This window comes from Oryza glaberrima, chromosome 4, assembly GCF_000147395.1.
Source record: "Oryza glaberrima chromosome 4, OglaRS2, whole genome shotgun sequence".
In the NCBI taxonomy this organism is placed as follows: Eukaryota; Viridiplantae; Streptophyta; class Magnoliopsida; order Poales; family Poaceae; genus Oryza; species Oryza glaberrima.
This window is the reverse complement of record NC_068329.1, coordinates 18,000,150-18,018,048: the sequence shown is the minus strand read 5'-3', so window position 1 is coordinate 18,018,048 and position 17,899 is coordinate 18,000,150. Positions and strand designations below refer to the sequence as shown.

Here is a 17,899-nt window from a genome sequence, read left to right as displayed (position 1 = left end):
TAATTTGCCGGCGATCGATCCCGGAGAAGAAAGAGACGTCACTGGGCTGGATTAATTCCGCTATTGCAGGCCCAACAAAGCCCGTATAATTTGGTTCGCGCGCTACCATTGGTATGGGCTTCCTTTCGCGACTCAACCACTCAATGCAGGCCCAACTACACCACCTGGCGACTCATGTAGGCCCATGAGAGCCGGTATAATTGTCGGGGAAGAATAAGTTCCCTTTAGGTCCCTCATGTTAACGTTTTGAATCGTATCCTCAAACCGCGATACTAGAAATTTCGAACCCTGATGTTTTGCAAAACTGGGTTGAATAACGGTGTAAGACAGTATGGATAGTTGTTTTTGCTGACGTGGCATTCTAGTTAGAAAAAAAAATACATGTAGGGGCCACATGTAAGTGGACTTCCACTTATCCCCTCTCTTCCCCGGGAGCTAGTTGGCAGGGAAAGGAGCGGTGGCTGGCGAGCCCGTCCGCTGGAGGCCGCAGCGACAGTGGGAGACTGGGAGGTTGACGACGAGGGGCTCTGGTGGTTCGTGGCAGCGGAGAAGAAGAGGAGGGTGGCAAGAGACCCGGCGAGCTCGAACTCGCCAGCCGTCTGCATGAATGCGGCGGTAGAGGTGGGTGGCCGGAGAGGATGGTGTTGTGGTTGTCAACGGTGGTGGAGGAGGAGCGGACAGCGTGACCCGGGCGACACCAGGCGACAACTTGGAAGGAGCTCGAAAGGGGCTCGTGGTGATGGCGGCCAAGGAGCTTGGCGTGAAATCCTCGGTGGTGGCAATAGCCTGAAGCTCGGCACCATGGATCCAATTATGGAGGCAACATCCTCGAAGCTTGGTAGCATGGATGAATGGCAACGACGGCGGCGGCTCGAGAAGTGCCCACGGAAGCGGTGAATAGGGAATGTTGTGAAGCTTACCGCACTCAGTGGAGGCAAGATAGATGTGGCCTCAACCCGCACAACCTGTTACTGCTTCTACCGCCCAGGGCTCCCACGACCTGTTGTTTCGCTTGGTGGCAGTTGAGGGAGGTCATCGGTCTTGCGCCCAACGAATTGCCACCTCGTCTCGCCACCTCTTCCCGATGGCTATGATGCCATGCCACTATTGGACGGTGCACTTTGAGGCCGACTCTAGATTTGGATGATGATGAGCGGGAGCCAACAAGGACGATGGTGGCTCGACGCGCAAGAAGGAGCTCTCCACGTTCCTCTATGGATTAGAGTCACTCTATATATAATGCAAACAAAGTCTAGCATTTCCAAAAGTGGATCCTCACTTCTCTTGGCTTCTCTTGGGATTTTTATATAGGCCTTTTCAGGAATCTTGATGATGGCTTCTTTTGATGATCAAAGATGATGATGCGTCTTTAGACAATAGATAGAGATAATCTTGATGATAATTTCTTTTAGCCGTCAAATATAAATGATGCATCTTTAGATAATAGGTAGAGAGAATCTCGATGCTAGCTTCTTTCGACCATCGAATATTAATGCACCTTTAGACTGTAGATAAAGATGCTTTCTTACGGAAGTATATTTATCGCATACCTTATTTTAAAATGTTTGTTGCACATAGTACAAATAGTTATGAAACTTTTTATAAAAAAAAATGGACAAACATAAACGAGTTGTGCTACATATCCCTTCACAAACATGGAAAAACAAAAATAACAAATTCAGTGTTATATCACTTTGTGTAGTTTGATATGTTGCTTTTTCTCCATGTGATGTTCAGTTTGACTTTGAATGCTCCACGTGACTGTATAAAAAATGAGAATATGCAACATCAAGGGCTTAAAATATTTTCCGGCATTTCCAGTCTCTACCCGAGGCAAAGACTCGAAGAGAGATGTCCTTGTTGAAAGGTGCAAAGCTCCACCAAAATGACATAACGCAAGAATTTCTTTCCGCCCAGTTATTATTACATGACGCATGGCGTGGCAGGAACAAAGAGCTGATATAAGGGATCACCCAGCGATCATTTAAAAAAAAAAAAAAAACAACAACAACTTTGTCTAAAGGGTATTGCCATTTGCCAAGCTGTACACTCATTAGATTATGTCTTACAAGGATGAATAATTGAAAATGGTGTATTTCAAAATTCAAAAGTACACCAGTTCTTAATGTACCAATTCTCTATGTAGTGTAACTGAACTTGCATGAGCTTTCCCAGCTTGCATGATTTTGTCGCAAAGGGAAATGCCTTTTGCTCCAGAAAGAAAAAAAAATAGCAGTAGTATAATCTAACGCAAATGGAAAGTTGAGCTCACGATCTGCACTGGCTGTTAAAAACCACCGTGTTACAGGACGGGTATGTGCAAAGGCATCTTTGCCGGAATGTCCATGTATATGCAGGCATTTTGCTTCAGATAAATCTTGTCAAACTTCTGAGGGGTCTGCCCTCTCCAGCACAAAGATGTTTGCCTTGTCATCTCTTCCTATCCGTAGAGATTCATCAACGTATCTGACCAAAATGTTGAGGAGAACTCTGGAATCTGGATGCAAATTGGGTTACTCTGCTGCTATACATGTGCTACCCGAAATTATTGGTGTTAAAAGCATCCACACCACTTCTGGAAAGAAAAATTGTAGCGTAGGGAAACTAGTGATTTGTAGCAGAGATTGTAAAATTAGAAAAACAGCGAAGAATAAAACAGTTTCACATAAGCCGAAAAGGATACGTTATCTCTAGCCAGCCTTCTGGGTTGAATATAGCAAGGAGCATATCATAGTTCTTCTGGAAAATATTCATCAGCTGCACATGACAGTCAAAGTGAACATCAGAGAAAATTACAGTTGCTTTACATGGTGTAATTAAAATGGTTACTTATGTCCATAGAAGAAAATAGACATCACACACAGTTGCACATGCATCCTGTGAAGGAAAACAATGTGCCTCTGCTCAAGGTTATTTGTAAAAAGATTTGTTACAAAAGTTTTGACTCATAACTCTACCCTTCCAATAGTATTGAAGTACTGCTTATGTATATGAAGCTAGTTTCTAAGTGAAAATATCATGAATTATACCTGATCAGGAGTGATGGTCGAACTATCAAGCGTGATATCAACCTTCTGAAAACAAAAATTGGATAAAAGAATAATGTGCTTCAGAATTTAAGTGGTCAGGTTCCAAAAATTTCTAGGACGATGTAACCAATGATGAGAAGCAGATAGAATCCTTACTGTTTTAGTAGTTATCTTGTACGAAGCTTCAATAGTAAGTTGGCCAGATAATATCTTCAACGCCCTTGCACTGAATTTTATCACATTTACCGCCTTTTCCTTTGGGTGTAGAGAAGGTGATGCTAAATCTCCATTTATTTCAAGATATATCAAAAATCAAAACTGACTTGGTTTGCCAGTATAAAAATCATGTAACAATATTCACTGTTCTTTTTCAATAACATTTACTTCATAGTTAATAGGCTTATAGCACAAAAGCATGTACTTTGTCTTTTTAGGAAACAGAGCATTTGTCATGTACTTCCGTTGCGGTAGCCATTAGCCAACATAAGTTTTGATCATTTTGGTATTGTCCAAGAATTGAAGAGTACTGAAGTCAAATTCTACTCAATCAAACTCTATACAACATAGGAGAAATACACCGATAAAAAACTTGTAAATTCAGGCATAAACATAGAACAAGCCATACAGCAAACAAGCACAGCACCAACATTACCAATTTGGCTTGACAACATTTCTCGGTAAATTTCACTAACCTCTTTGACATCAATCATCTGGAAGAAATCTCCTAAGCTGATGAAATCTCTCAGTCCCAACTTTGTCCTCTTCTTCCCCAGTATCGAAATCGTGCTATAGACGAGCCTCCAGCATCCATCCACCTTCCATCGTCTCAACACCAAACTATCAGTAACATTACCAAAGAGGCAATTTCATACTACATTTGTTTATCTTAAACTAGTACACACCTATTTCCACCTAGATTCTAACAACAATCCCTGCTCATCATAAACTCAAAAGATAAAGAAAATCCTGATCAATATCAGGTGATCAGACTTCCAAATTAACGCTCGAATTGATTAGTAGTAGCATAAGCGCATTGGTGGAAAGTGGCATGTATGTAGTAATACCTTGTCCTGCAGCTTGTCGGTTGGCTCCGGCGTTGGGTTCTTGGACTCGAGGAGCTCTACCAGTGCGTGAATCTCCGACCTTTTCTCGGAGGTCATCCCGAATATCCCTCTGTTCATGCCTTTCCTCCAAAGCATCAAACAGGCAAAAAAATAAAATTAATCAATAGGCTGCCAGCGAATCGATCGAACAGCGACGCTGCTACAGTTGACAATCAGCAGCAGGCAGCAGCAACAGGCGCGCGCGAGAGAGAGAGAGAGAGAGAGATGGAACCTTCCAGAGCGGCGTAGAGCGCGTCCTTGGCGTCGCCGAGGGCGGCCTCGTACGAGCCCACCGCCCGCGCCTGTGGCTGGGGCTGGGACAAGCCGTGCTCGGGAGGCACCGCCGCCGCCGGCGCGCGTCGCCGTGGGCCGGGGCAACAGCGCGAGGCGAAGAGGAAGAGCCCCCTCCTCCCGCTCGTGCTCGTCGTCGTCGTGGTGGCAATGCCGCAGCGCGCGCGGTGCGCCGGGGACGACGGACGGAGGAAGGGGGAAGGGAGGAGGAGGAGGACGGAAGCTGCCGCCATGGCAGAGGGCTATGGAGCGTGCTCGCGGTGCCGGCGGCGGCTCAGCTGCACCATGCTGCTGCTGGTGATGGTGGCGGTGTGCTACTCCTCCCGCCTCCTTGGCGCGCGCCCATGCGGGTTAGCCTCGTGATAAGTGGGTGGGAGATGACTAGTAGGAGTAGTAGCCTGGACAGCTCGTTCCGGCTGCAAAAACTGTGGCCACATCTACGAGGAGAGGATAACGTTGTGGCGCGAGCGAGCAAGGGATGGAGGGAGGGAGCAGTAGACAGTAGTACAAGCACAGGGTATCACCTATTCAGGGCCCCTTTAATCGCGGGATTGAAAAACGGAGGAATAGGAAAAACACAAGATTTTGGTAGGAATACAAGTGTAAAACAGAGGATTGCAAAACACGAAAAAAATATAGGAATGACTGTTTGATTAGACCGCAGGAAAAATGCAGGAATCAAATGAGAGAGATAGACTTAAGGAAAGTTTTCCAAGAGGTTAAAGTGGATGTTAACTTTCCTACGTTTTTGCTCTAGAATTGTAGGAATAGAAAAGTTTCCTACGTTTTTCCTTTTCTTGTTCCTACGAATCAAAGGCATGAATAGTGTAGGATTTCAATTCCTTTGTTTTTCCTCCATTTTTCCTCCAATTCAAAGGGGGCCTCACAGTCTGATGACTTGTTGGCCTTGTTTAGTTCATGAAAAAAAAAATTTTAGGTGTCACATCAGATGTTTGACCAGATGTCGAAAGGAGTTTTCAGACATGAATGAAAAAACTAATTTCATGACTTTCCTGGAAACTGCGAGACGAATTTATTAAGTCTAATTAATCCGTTATTAGCACATGTGGGTTACTGTAGCACTTATGCCTAATCATGGTCTAATTAGGCTCAGAAGATTCGTCTCGCGATTTTCATAGAAACTGTGCAACTAATTTTTTATTTTATTATATTTAATGCTCTATGTATATGTCCAAAAATTTTAATGTGATGTTTTTGGAAAACAAATTTTGAGAACTAAACAAAGCCCGAAAGCCCGAGTATCTATCAACAGGCACATGAGAGATGAGACACCACCGGACACAGCTGGAGGAGGGGAATTTTAAAAAAGAAAAGAAAAAGGGCCACGAGAGGCTCATTGATCCTGGGGCACGTGCGAGCGATGGTGGAGCAGCAGGAGTGCAGGACAAGTTCAGGTGCAGCCATGCATGGAGAACATGGATGCAATGGCCGAATCTTTGGGTAAATATAACAACTGGGGGTGTAATGCAAGGTGGTTTTGTGGATAATGTAATCGTGTAGTGCGTGGTGCGTGCAGGAGTTCAGGAATTTTGACAGCAGGATAAGAGGAAGAGATCATTATCGATCAAGAATGTAATAATTTGATTCAAACAAAAAGAACTAATCAACAAAACAAAGGGGGATGGGGGGCTTCCGCGTTTAGTCGTATAAACAGCAAAATGATCGATCGAGAAGGAAGAAAAAAACATGTTACATTAGACTAAAGAAAGGTATTCAGATCCACGAATCAAATAAGATCGATCGCGTGCTCCAACTAGCGTTTCAGCCTGGTACAAGACACATTTAAGTCCGCATAGAAAATCGGAAGAGTGAGGTCCAATGGTGGTAATGACTAATGAGTTCGTCAGCCACCGACAAATCTGACACTCAGTTCCAGAAAGTTAAGTTGAGATGGTGTCTTTAGAAAAAATGGCGACAATATTTCCAGGCTCATGGAAATTATACAAGTAGATAGCCCCGTACAGCAACCCCTGTACACCCCTTTTATCTTACAACACCAAAAGAATGGGTCAAAATTCATAATACATGACAACATGATGCTAATTACAGGTAACAAACGAAAGCATGGGAAAGATGAACAAAGAAAGAGGAGAATTTAGGGAAGAGGCACGTAGATGAAGGAATGGTTCTCTCAACATGATGCATTTTCTTCATCGACGCCGCCTCGAGGCTGCAGGTGAATTTGTACTTGTCTGCTGCCTTCTAAAACTTGGGGAGGACACTTGAACTGGTTGGTGTGTCGCAGGTGCTTTGTATGACTGATAAGCAGCAGGTTTTGATCCAGCCGGTGCAGGCGTTGATTGAAGAGTTGACTCCATAAAGCACGCAATATTTAACCGGGTTTTCTCCAGCTCCCCTTGAAGCAAATCGCTACTGCATTGCTGAGCAAGTGCCTGGGAAAAATAAAAAATAAATAGTTCCTGGTTAGCCATGCTCCCTTGCAAAATCAGAACAGGATGAAACTTTCACTAAAGAGAGCTTCCCATAATTAGATGATGAAAGCACCAGAAGTCCTGACTTAGTGTTTTCCAAAATTCAAAATCCAGGGCAATGAGAACATAGATGCCTAACGCAAACGGGATGTATATTTGGCAGATTTAATGCAACAGAACCTACTGGAAGTGTTATTCAGTTGTCACTGATGCAAGAATTAATCCATATGTTCTACATCTTTTAGAACTTACAAGCAGATCATCAGGTGATACTGATTGTCTATCATCTGATGCAGCATCCTCACTGCCACGAGTTGGTCGACGGTGGTGTCCAGGATTCTCCAAGGCTTCAGTCACACTTTCACAGGCCTTCTCCAATAAATTCTCTTGTAAGGATCTCAAAGCCTGCTCTGCCTCAGTTGATAAGTATGTCCGTAATATAGTCTCAAAATACTCGAGCTGCACCCGTAAAACAAACAGAACAGTTCTTTAAGTTCATAATTGAATCGTTTACACAACTTAAGACTCTGAAGAGGCTAATGCAGTTGAAGCTAAAAGAAACAAAATTAGTACCTCAAGCATGAGCTGACAAAAACCATTTGCGTCCAACATTCTGAGTTCTTTGGTCTTATTCTCATGGAAAATACTGAGGAAGATATCAATCAAACCCTCTACCAAAATTGTCATCGCCTTTTCCAGCAGAGGCCTAGCACCGGAGTAGACCTGAAACCACAGATACAGTATTCCATCAAAGAAGAAAGTATGTAAAGAGCAATTGAAGTAAATTTATGATTTATCAGTAATTGATGTACATCCAGTGCGAAGGAGAGATGCACAATTTTAATAATCAGGGGAAATGTAGAAATGGAAACCTCTGCGTGTACAGCTACAAGGATGTGCAGTAAATCAAGAGCTGCATCTCGAATGCCCTGCGAGAAGAATAATTTGTGATAGAATGTAAATGCCACAAGAGCATTATCAAGATGTTAATTTCATGTAAGATAACAAAGGCAGTCGTACAACTGTTATATGAGGCTACCATTAATATGCGCCCACAACTACTAGCCATGGCCAGCACATAGCAATGCAGGCACAAAATATTATGATAATTTTCTTGCAGCAAATAATATAGTACATGCAACTGAACTGCATATACAAAGTTACAGACTATCCATCAGTAGTATACTATTGGTTGTTTTCAGTTTTTTTTAGTGGTACACATTTGGAAGCGTTAACATCAGTACGATTATCTTAATTATGCTACATACCTTTACTGCTGGTGCTGCTCCCCAGTGAATCCCATAATCCAACAGATAGTTTCGTGCAGCATTTCTGATCAAGTTCGACTACAAAACAAAAATTAGGGTAAAGCAAAGGAAGATAGCAAAATGTGCATAGACTCCGAATTTATAGCCCCAAAAATCATGCTACTATCAAGCATGATATATGAACTTCCACTGTAGGCATTCCAAACAATTTTGAATTAAAGTTATCCTAGTCATCAAACAATATGATAATCTATGAAGTTGACAAACATCTGACATATTCCAGAGTAATAACTAGTACTCCCTCCGTATTTTAATGTATGATGCCGTTGACTTTTCAACCACCGTTTGACCATTCGTTTTATTCAAAATTTTTGTGCAAATATGAAAATATTTGTCATGCTTAAAGAACATTTGATGACGAATGAAGTCATAATAAAATAAATGATAATTACATAAATTTTTTGAATAAGACGAATGGTCAAACGTTGGTCAAAAAGTCAACGCCGTCATACATTAAAATATGGAGGTAGTAATAAATCCAAAACTAGCACATTAACTAGGGTATCAATAATAAAATGCTTCAGTCACAGAAAATAGAACTATGCACATTTTGATCTAGCTATTAGTTATTTAGGACTACATATTGCAACGGATCTTGAATAAACATGCAATAAGTTACATGCTTCATTTGATTCACATCAGATCAACCAGTAAACGCATAGAGGCATGTGCATGTCTACGCAGATATTCCCATAGAACAACTTCAGAAAAAGAAGTGATCATTACTTCCATTAAGGCCTTTTTGGGCATACCACTACTGAAGAACAAATAGTGGGCTAAATCAGGTGTTTCAAACTTGTAACTTTGCACACCAAGACACGAAAGGATTAAAGCTAACATGGTTATAACTAAATCTTTTGGCCAATAATGATTAATCAACAATTCTGGATTTTCTACCATACCTTTGCAAATGTATACTGTTCCAGGACTTTCTCCTCAAGTGCTGAGAAAGAAGTCATCAGATCTCGCATGTCAGCACTACGCTCATCATTATCCCTGAGAGAGGAACACTAACTGAGTGAAGCAAATGTATCAAAGCATTGCTTCTAGATGAAATAACAAGCTTTCAATCAATCTATTCAGGGATAACGACTCGCACCAAAAATTATAAAGGACAGTAAGACAATGTTAGTGGAACATAAGCTAAGATGATCGGGTACCTGACTGGGGACCAAATGTGCCTGTATTTGGTATACAGTTCATCTGAAAGTTCAGCTTTACAATATCCAATGTTACTCAGAACAACCAACAGCTTCTTGTACAAGTCCCCATCCATGCCAGCAGATGTTTCACTGTTAGTACCATTTACATATCCATTTTGGGTATGGTTGTTTTCTTTATTTGATCTGTTCTGAGCTAGTTCCCCTCCAAACCTCTCCAGATAACCTGATGCACTAACACAGCTTGTCAATAATGGATGATGCAACAATTAGATACAAAATTTGTAAGACCTTCAGTAGTTACGTTACAAAGAAAATCCATACCAGCAAAATCCAGAAAAGAATTTAGAAATGCAAGTCTGACAGATTCATGAATTTCATGGAGGTGTTGAGAAATATCGTAAGACTTGGCAGTCTCACTCCTCAGATTAAGAACCATACTGCAATAGAAAAGCATAGATCAGGAGGCAGTTCGAAACCATAAAAAATGAAGGCACGATATTGATGGCTGGTTATAAAACTAGTCACCTCAAGACTTAGATTGATCTTGAATGTAAAAATGCACACTTCAAATGCAGTTATTTCAATATACAATTTGATATTTATTATCATTCTTTTATTAACAAGTCGAAAACAACATTCAGTTCTCTTACAGTGAATAGGATTGTAAGCAAACCATTATAAATCACAACGAAGAACTGATTTCATAGCCATGATATGATATGAACTAACAAACTAGAAGTATTCATTATGTGAAGCACACCTAACAATTACTTTAGGACAAATCTTATGCTTAGGTCTGTTTGTCATTGCCATGGCTTTTAAAAAGCATGTATCTAATCTATTTTCGACTAACACAATGGCAAAATATTACTGTACTAAATATCCCCAATTCCCCATTATTAGATTCCACAGACAGTATTGAAATCATAAACTACCCATTAATAGCACAAACAATTATACCTACAGCATGCATAAGATATCATCAGAGAAAGTGCAATATTGAACAAAAAATATGCTTACAAATCAATGCGGTCCATTGCCGAAACTATGATATCACGGAACTCCAAGGGCATGCTTGAAATTGCATATAGAGATTTGTTCCTCTCAAGGGTGGTTAAAGTAAACCAGGTCTCATATTTCGATATCTCCTTAGTTGTTGCCCGCATCCATGAACAAAGTCGTAGAATGTAAAGCTTCGTTATTTCATAATGAAGGGCCCGCAACATTTTCACTGGAATTATTGTTAACCACATTCAGTATACAAAAGAAGTTAAGTGTATCTACAGTTCTAAAAAAGGGCAATAAAATATACCAGCAGTTGGAGATGAATCCTTCCCTTCAAGAGTAAGGCAAGCCTTAGCTATTTCTTTTATAGTATCACCCATGAACTGACGAAGAATGTTACATTCCTCAAAATCACGGAAAGTATTCTGAACCTGTTGATATAAAAACATGCTTAATTGTAACAAATACAATCAAACCACTAAGGGTTCTGATTAAATGTTAGAATTGCAAAACATGCAGTAACTCTACCTTGGTGTCAAAAGCAGATACAGTAGCACGAACCATACTAGCAACTTCATCAAGAGTATGGTTTGTGTACTTTGCTTCTCCACCTTTATCATCAGTCTTATTTACACTCTGTTTTGTATTCATATCAGAATCAGAAAGTACATTCCCCGCAGCTGCCTGTAAACAATAGATACGGTTAACAAATTCATGTAAGTCTTTCTCATAAATCATAAAAAGATGGCGGTTCTCATTTTTCATGAGGTGACATGAAGCAGGCACAGTATTTCAGAATACACTATATGAAAAATATATATATAAAAGGCGCTTATTTCATACGCATTGCAATCTATGAGAAGAGGTGGGATGAAAAGGTTCATATGTATTCATATGTTTTGGAGCAAGATCTTAACTATATCTGACAAATGTTAAAGCTAAACCCATTCATACCTTTGCAAATTTTCCACTGAAGACAGATAAAGCTAATCTCCAGAATGCAGGAACATGCTGGATAAGTACAGCAGTTAACCTACGAATGTAGGCTGCCCTTAAGCTATCAGCTTCATCAGCCATAATATTTGTTGACAGTTGATCATCTTGAAAAGAGTCACCGGTAGCAGAATCAACTTCCAACTATGCAAACATAAGGAACATGTGCCATGTTAACTAAGACAAGGTGCAAATACCATGTAAATTTGTAGCATCATAGTAGATGATCAAATGAGTGCTATGCTGAACCCAAACTACTCACTGATTTATTTGAATCTTGTTGCAATTGCCTCCATTTTGCATCAGATAGTATTTTCTCACGAATTTTATTCTGTAGAACCTCCATTCGTGCTTCATGATCTAAGGTGCATTTTTCAAACAATCCATGGATCCTGCTATTCTGAGAAGATATGAAGATAGAACATATAAGTAGTGGTACAAGCAAGTATGGCCATGACATAAAGCACAGATAATTTTGGTCAAGAGCGTTAACCTGAATGTTAAGATAATGCCACACTGGATCGGTCTCAGGTTCCAACTCCAACAGTAGCCGAACAATGTTCTCAAGCTGGCAGTTGGCAAGAAAATCAGGAGGCAGGTAGAACTGAATCATATTGTATCTAAATAGCATAAATATAAACAACTAGCGATCAGTAGTTCAGTTTACAGCCAGCAGCATCCTACATGTAGGTATCAAGTAACTTCCTCATGTAACTACCAAAATTTCTATAATCAAAATTAGCGAGTTGAGTGATATTTGAGTATTTGACTATCAACACTAGTAAGGAACTTCAAGTATTCTACATTGAATATTGGAAAGTCAACTAACCTCAGCGAGGTCAAGATGAGGATCCTCCATTGACTTGTAAAGCATGCCTCTGAATTCCTGCATTACCTTTTCCACTTCCTCAAGTACACGTTTTAGTATCCCCACCTGTGTCAGTTATTCATCATAAAAAGAATATAGTAAAAATACTGGATGTGCTTAAGCAACAATTTGTTGTGGCGTATTGTGCCTAAAATAGAAGGGATGTCACAAGACAATAGTTAAATTTTTAGTCCCTATTACTCCAGCATCAAAATACTCAAGATTTTGTAAGTCATACAATAGAGAGATAATAAAATCAAGTAATGGACATGCATGAGCCATCTAAACTATGGATTTCTTGGATCTTTGTGTGAATCAATCATGTAATGTTATTAGTTATTATGATGTTATATTAATTACCAAATACATGTGCAAGAAATTGGCATGAACAGGAAACAATATGCAAAATTTTTGTGCAAGAAAAGAACAAAGAAGCATACGATAATTGATCTTGGAAAACAAAGAAAATCATATAGCATGTATCAGGCATATGAGCCATCATGAAAGGAAGAAAGAGAATATAATCCACAAATCTATTTCATCGCATTTTTAATCCAACATAAAACTATTTCATGCTTTTCTCATGATCTCCAAATGGTTAAGGGATGTCCCACAAAATAGCCAAAAAGAAAAACAGGGGCAACAGAAATGTTAATGCAACCGCATTAAAACTTTGATAAACCCATGCTACCTGTAGGTCAGACAATACCCTTTCTTTCTTATTTGACATCCTAGAACCCATGTTACTTTGAACATCAATACATGAGAACTCGAAATTGGCTATACGAAACTGTAACACTAGGTATGTACCCGAGAGGTACTCTCGTAATACTATATCAATATATAGCTAATGGTCAAAGTTACATCTTGGACCGTGAAAGGTCAAAGCCATCAAATAAAAAGAACGGGTACATGTTTCTCTTGTGTTACTAAACTAGAAGTAGTGTAAGACGGTGATAATGTAAGAATCCTGATGGGTATTGTGGTTCCCACTAAATCACATTGTTTTTCACTTTACGGGTGTCGGTACCCCAGATAGTGCGCTATGATCAGTTGGCACCCATCCCCATCATTCCCACCATTTCTAATATCTTCAAATAACAGACGCAGATAAAATAAATCAAGTTGACATACATGAGAAGGAAGAACAATAGATTTAGCTTTCTGGTACTCCCTGACAGCTAGGTCATATTCTCCTTTTCTAATGTTCCCACGAATTGCACTTGGCAGGTTAAATAATGTCCGGAATCTCTGAAGCATTCCTTGAACAGATCTGATCTTCTCAGCTTGGGCCTGCACAACGGTTTACGTTACCGCACTCAAGAATTGCAGTAATAATGACCATGATTAGTGAAATGAAGTTCTAGAGAAAACTTAGTTGGTATACCTGCCTCTCAAATAGAGGCTCAAATGCACGGTTTGCTACACCACTAATTTTCTGGGTGACTGAGTACAAGTGAGCAGTTCCTGCACCTTCGGGATCTTCCTCTATCTGTCTCAGCTTTGACTCAATATCTGCAGAAAAACTCGCGGTATTAAAAACAGGTGCAAAAATTAAGATCATGAGAATTATCTACAACAGAGCAGAAGAAGAAAAAAAAGGAACAGATACCATCTATCGTGGTTTTGCACGAAACAAAACAATCAAAGTTCTCCTTGACTAATTGTTTTTTCTGCTGTGTTCTCCCTTTGAGATCAGTTTTCAAGGTAAGCGCACCAGACTCTAAGTCAGCAGCACTTGTATCTTTGTGAACCCACGAAAGAAAAACCTTGGGGTCAAAATTCGGAGAAGAATATATAACTTTCTCTGCAAATAAAAACATACCCTCGTTATGGAAGAACAGATAACAGAATGAAATAATATGTATGACCAAAAGGCATACCTCGCATACTGGGGTCTAAACCCTGAGCCTTCTCCCTTGAAACAGAACTTACTGAAGCATCAGTAATTAATCGCAGAGACTTATTATCAATGACTCTGGTAAGAAAATAAATGCTATTAAAACACGAATATAGAGAGGACATTGGATTGGTAATTTTAATTCTCCATGATAAAGAGCATACCACACATGTACTAGGTAATGCAGAGCAGGACATTATTAATATATATGAGGTTAATACTTGTTGCTGCCAAAATATATTGATAATACAAAGTTTGATGTTTCAGTAAGGTTACGTACAGCTCACTTTCAAAAATTTTAGAACCAACGAATGTGTTTGCTATCTAACATACTATCAATGTATGAGGTGATTGCATTTTATAAAATGTTTATCAAGTGGTCAAGTGGTACATTAATGTGGAAAAAATATATAAAAGAAGATGATGCGTGTCATGTATTGACCATGAGTTTTGTGATCCAGATAGTTACCCAAGGCCCAAAGGGTCCAGAACTTCTACTCCTCTAGGTAAAGTCTGTACATTGGTAAGTGCCTTCCGAGTTGCTGCAGCAGCTGCTTTCTGATCAACTGTAGGAGCTGCCCCCCCTTCACGCATTTCCCGAACCCTGCGAGCAAGCTGGGTGGAGCAAAGGCAGACTGACATTAGGCATATTCAGCACAAGATAACATGTTAAAACAGAAGTTTGTATTTGGTGCATTTAACATCTAATATGGAGAATGCAGATATGAAATGATACATGAACAAATGCAACAACAGAGAAAATGAAAAGCATGGCATTCAATTTCAAACAAGCTGAGAGAGGAGGTTTGAATAACATGAATGTGCAGCTAGAAGGAAATCAAAATGAACTATACCGAAAGAGTGTGCCAACAGTAATGCACGCTGCACAAATGCAATTGATGTGATGACCAAGCATTGTGTGTCAGACCAGCAAACTTGTAAAAATGTTGTCTATAAGTCCATTAATTAATCCCTTATACCTCCATATATCATAGTACTACACAACATGAATGATTGAAACACACCAGTACCCAGAGTTCACACCAATAGGCAAGTCTTAGGAATTAACCTAAATCCCCCCCCCAGGCGACCCAACAAGCAGCTCCACTCTGCAGCACCACAGCTAATTTGTGCGATCCCCAGAAGGAACAGAAACAAACTGATCAAACCAGCATAAATTTCATAACCTACACTACTAGCTAAATGCAGTCAACCACGATTCTGACATGTTCATAACAAGCTACTCGGCTCGCTGCCTTAACAAACCCGCGAGACCAACCAAAATTTTCGGATCATCAAAGCACGCGACCCCCAAAAAACTAGCACGGAAGACGAGCGGCCGAGATCGAGATCTCGCCGATCTCCCCCCACATACCTCGGCCTCGTCGACGCGCTTCCAGCTCCTGGGCTCGTCGTCGTCGAAATCCCCATCATCCCTCGACGCGGCCCGCCGTGCCCCGGCGCGGCCGCCGCCGCGGGGGGGCGGGGGGCCACGGTCACGGGAGGAGGGGGCGCCATCCTCATCCCCGGAGGAAATGGACAGCATCTCGACCTCGGAGTCGTCGTCGTCGTCGCCGCCTCCGCGGCTGGGCTGCCTCGCCTTGGCGGGGCCCCCTCCGCCGCGTCCGCCTCCGCCGCCGCCGCGGGAGGAGTTGGCAGGGGGACGGACGAGGTTGACGACGGGCTTCCCGGCCCCCGCGGGGCGCTGGTGGCTGAGGTCACGCGCCGCCTGCTCCTGCAGCGCCATCTGGAGGAGCTCGTCCTCGTCGACGTCGCTGTCGCTCGCCATGTCCGGATCTGGGACGAGGCGACGAGGGGGGTGGGGAGAGAGTGATGAGAGGGGAGAGAGAGGGAGAGAGAGACGAGGAGGTGGAGGAGGAGAGATTTCGCTACGGAGTTTTGGGTTTTCTACTTTTCTATATGCAGGTGCAGCTGCACGGAACGGGGGACCGAACGGCGGTTGGATCTGCGGAGCATTCCGTGCTCGCGCTCTCTGTCTCTCGCTCTCTCGTGTGCGGCTGCGTGGTTGTCTGGATGATGGGGGATTTAGATTTCGTTTCGTTTCTTGGCCTGTTTTACCGGCAGCCGTGGCGTACTCTAGCGCGAGTTCGGTTCGGCAGGGGCAAACGGCGAAAACGCGCATGTGAACGTTGGTGATTTTACGGATCAGCAGTTTTGCTGACCGAGCATCGGAGACCTTTGCGTACCGGTCCGCGTGTGGCTGGTGGTTTGCTTACCAGACTCGTCTTTTCGTTCAGAAAGAAACAAAAAAATATGATTTACTTCTCAACTATCACGGCCAATCGAATTATCCCTCTAAATCACAAAACCAAATATTTTATACCCTCAAGTATTTATACCGGACAAATAACCTCCCTAAACACTGTTCTTAGCAGTTTAGACTTGAGCTTATACATATGGTGCCAACATGGCAATCTAGTCAGCAAAGAAAATAAAAAAAATCCCTGGGACCACATGTCATACATATTCCTCAACCAAATCCCTCCAAGTCCCCCTTCGCTCTCTCTCTCTCGCGCGCGCGCTCAGGTGACCGGAGGCGGAAGTATCTCTCGCTCAGGTGGCCGGCGGCGGAGGCGGACCTAGCTGGGGTGGGCGGCGGCAGCAAAGCGAGCTCGAGTGGCCAGCGGTGGAGGCGGAGGAGGAGCGAGCTCGGGAGGCTGCCAATGGCGGCGAAGCGAGCTCAGGTGGTCACGGTAGAGATGCTACTTTGACCAACGATGTTTATAAAAGTAAGATGTTTTAAATAAAAAGAGTTGCATATTCTGATAGTTTGTTTAGGGTGTGTTTGGATAATGGAAAATGGGGAGTGGAATCGGGGTTGGAAAATGAATGAAGGGTTATGATTAAATGGGAGAGGGGGAATGGATGGTTAGGATTTAAATATGTCTTTTGGTGGGTGCAAAATTATTTCCCTATCCTATTAGCCAAACATTGCCTTAATGATAAATCTAGTGACATCAATTTTACATGATTAATCTTTTTTATATTTTTACTATTAATAGTCAAGCTTACTAATATTTGACTTTGACACTATGCTAAAAATGTTTATATTTTAGAATGGAGGGAGTAGTTGATTTTAGGGGGTTTTTTCACCGAAGTTTATTTTTCAACCTTTACTTTTATATCGTTAAGAACACGGAAAAGTTTTATTCATAAATTATTTTTGTTTACAAAATAAAATGGATAAGCCAAATGATGGGGATTCATGTGTGTGATTTAGAGGGATATCCCTCAGCAATAGAAGATGGCTATCCAAATTTTAAGTATGTTTGATTGATGGATAAGGGTGAATGGAGTGGCCAGATAAGGAATATTCAATGAAGATGGTGGATAACCTTATCTGATAAAATTGGTATCCACTTTTGCTAATTTTGATCATTAATATTGGATAGAAAAAAATGATGTGTGTTGCTCTGGGAAAAATTAAATTTAGGATAAACATCATATGATTAAATTGGTAAAGCATTTGTTGGTCTACGATCTGAAATGCGGGTGTATCCAAAATAATTAGAGCTTTTGTTTGGCGCCTTGCGCAAGATAGTCTTCCCATCTAGGTTAACAAAACTCAACATTAGCTACTACTACCTCTATCCCAGAAAGACTGCAGTTTCACACTGTTTGTGTCCAGTGTTTAACCGTTTGTCTTATTTGAAAAAGTTTTATGATTATTATTTTTGTTGTTATTAGATGATAAAATATGAATAGTACTTTATGTGTGACTAGCATTTTTAATTTTTTTCATAAA

General features: G+C 41.3%; 2 protein-coding genes across 3 annotated transcripts; both read right to left on the bottom strand.

The window, feature by feature from the left end:
* Positions 1-2,012: 2,012 nt before the first annotated feature.
* On the bottom strand, positions 2,013-4,858 carry LOC127769558 (fibrillin protein 5 homolog). 2 transcript variants are annotated; one of them, XM_052295155.1, is made up of 7 exons: positions 4,365-4,858; positions 4,094-4,212; positions 3,722-3,844; positions 3,186-3,284; positions 3,030-3,071; positions 2,684-2,757; positions 2,013-2,466 (listed from the first exon to the last, which is right to left on the bottom strand). In XM_052295155.1, the coding sequence occupies exons 1-7, from the start codon at positions 4,654-4,656 to the stop codon at positions 2,382-2,384; spliced, it is 834 nt and encodes a 277-aa protein (XP_052151115.1). In that variant the 5' UTR covers positions 4,657-4,858; the 3' UTR covers positions 2,013-2,381. The 2 variants fall into 2 exon arrangements, with proteins under 2 accessions (XP_052151115.1, XP_052151114.1); XM_052295154.1 differs by having other exon boundaries at positions 3,030-3,074; positions 4,365-4,854.
* Positions 4,859-6,324: 1,466 nt separating this feature from the next.
* LOC127769557 (exocyst complex component SEC5B-like) lies at positions 6,325-16,099 on the bottom strand. Its single transcript, XM_052295153.1, has 21 exons — positions 15,509-16,099; positions 14,603-14,748; positions 14,117-14,211; positions 13,846-14,040; positions 13,621-13,748; positions 13,368-13,526; positions 12,195-12,299; positions 11,859-11,933; positions 11,628-11,765; positions 11,327-11,509; positions 10,901-11,056; positions 10,680-10,803; positions 10,388-10,598; positions 9,689-9,804; positions 9,365-9,590; positions 9,107-9,200; positions 8,145-8,222; positions 7,749-7,805; positions 7,450-7,599; positions 7,129-7,335; positions 6,325-6,837 (listed from the first exon to the last, which is right to left on the bottom strand). The coding sequence occupies exons 1-21, from the start codon at positions 15,920-15,922 to the stop codon at positions 6,595-6,597; spliced, it is 3,300 nt and encodes a 1,099-aa protein (XP_052151113.1). The 5' UTR covers positions 15,923-16,099; the 3' UTR covers positions 6,325-6,594.
* Between the last annotated feature and the right edge of the window lie 1,800 nt (positions 16,100-17,899).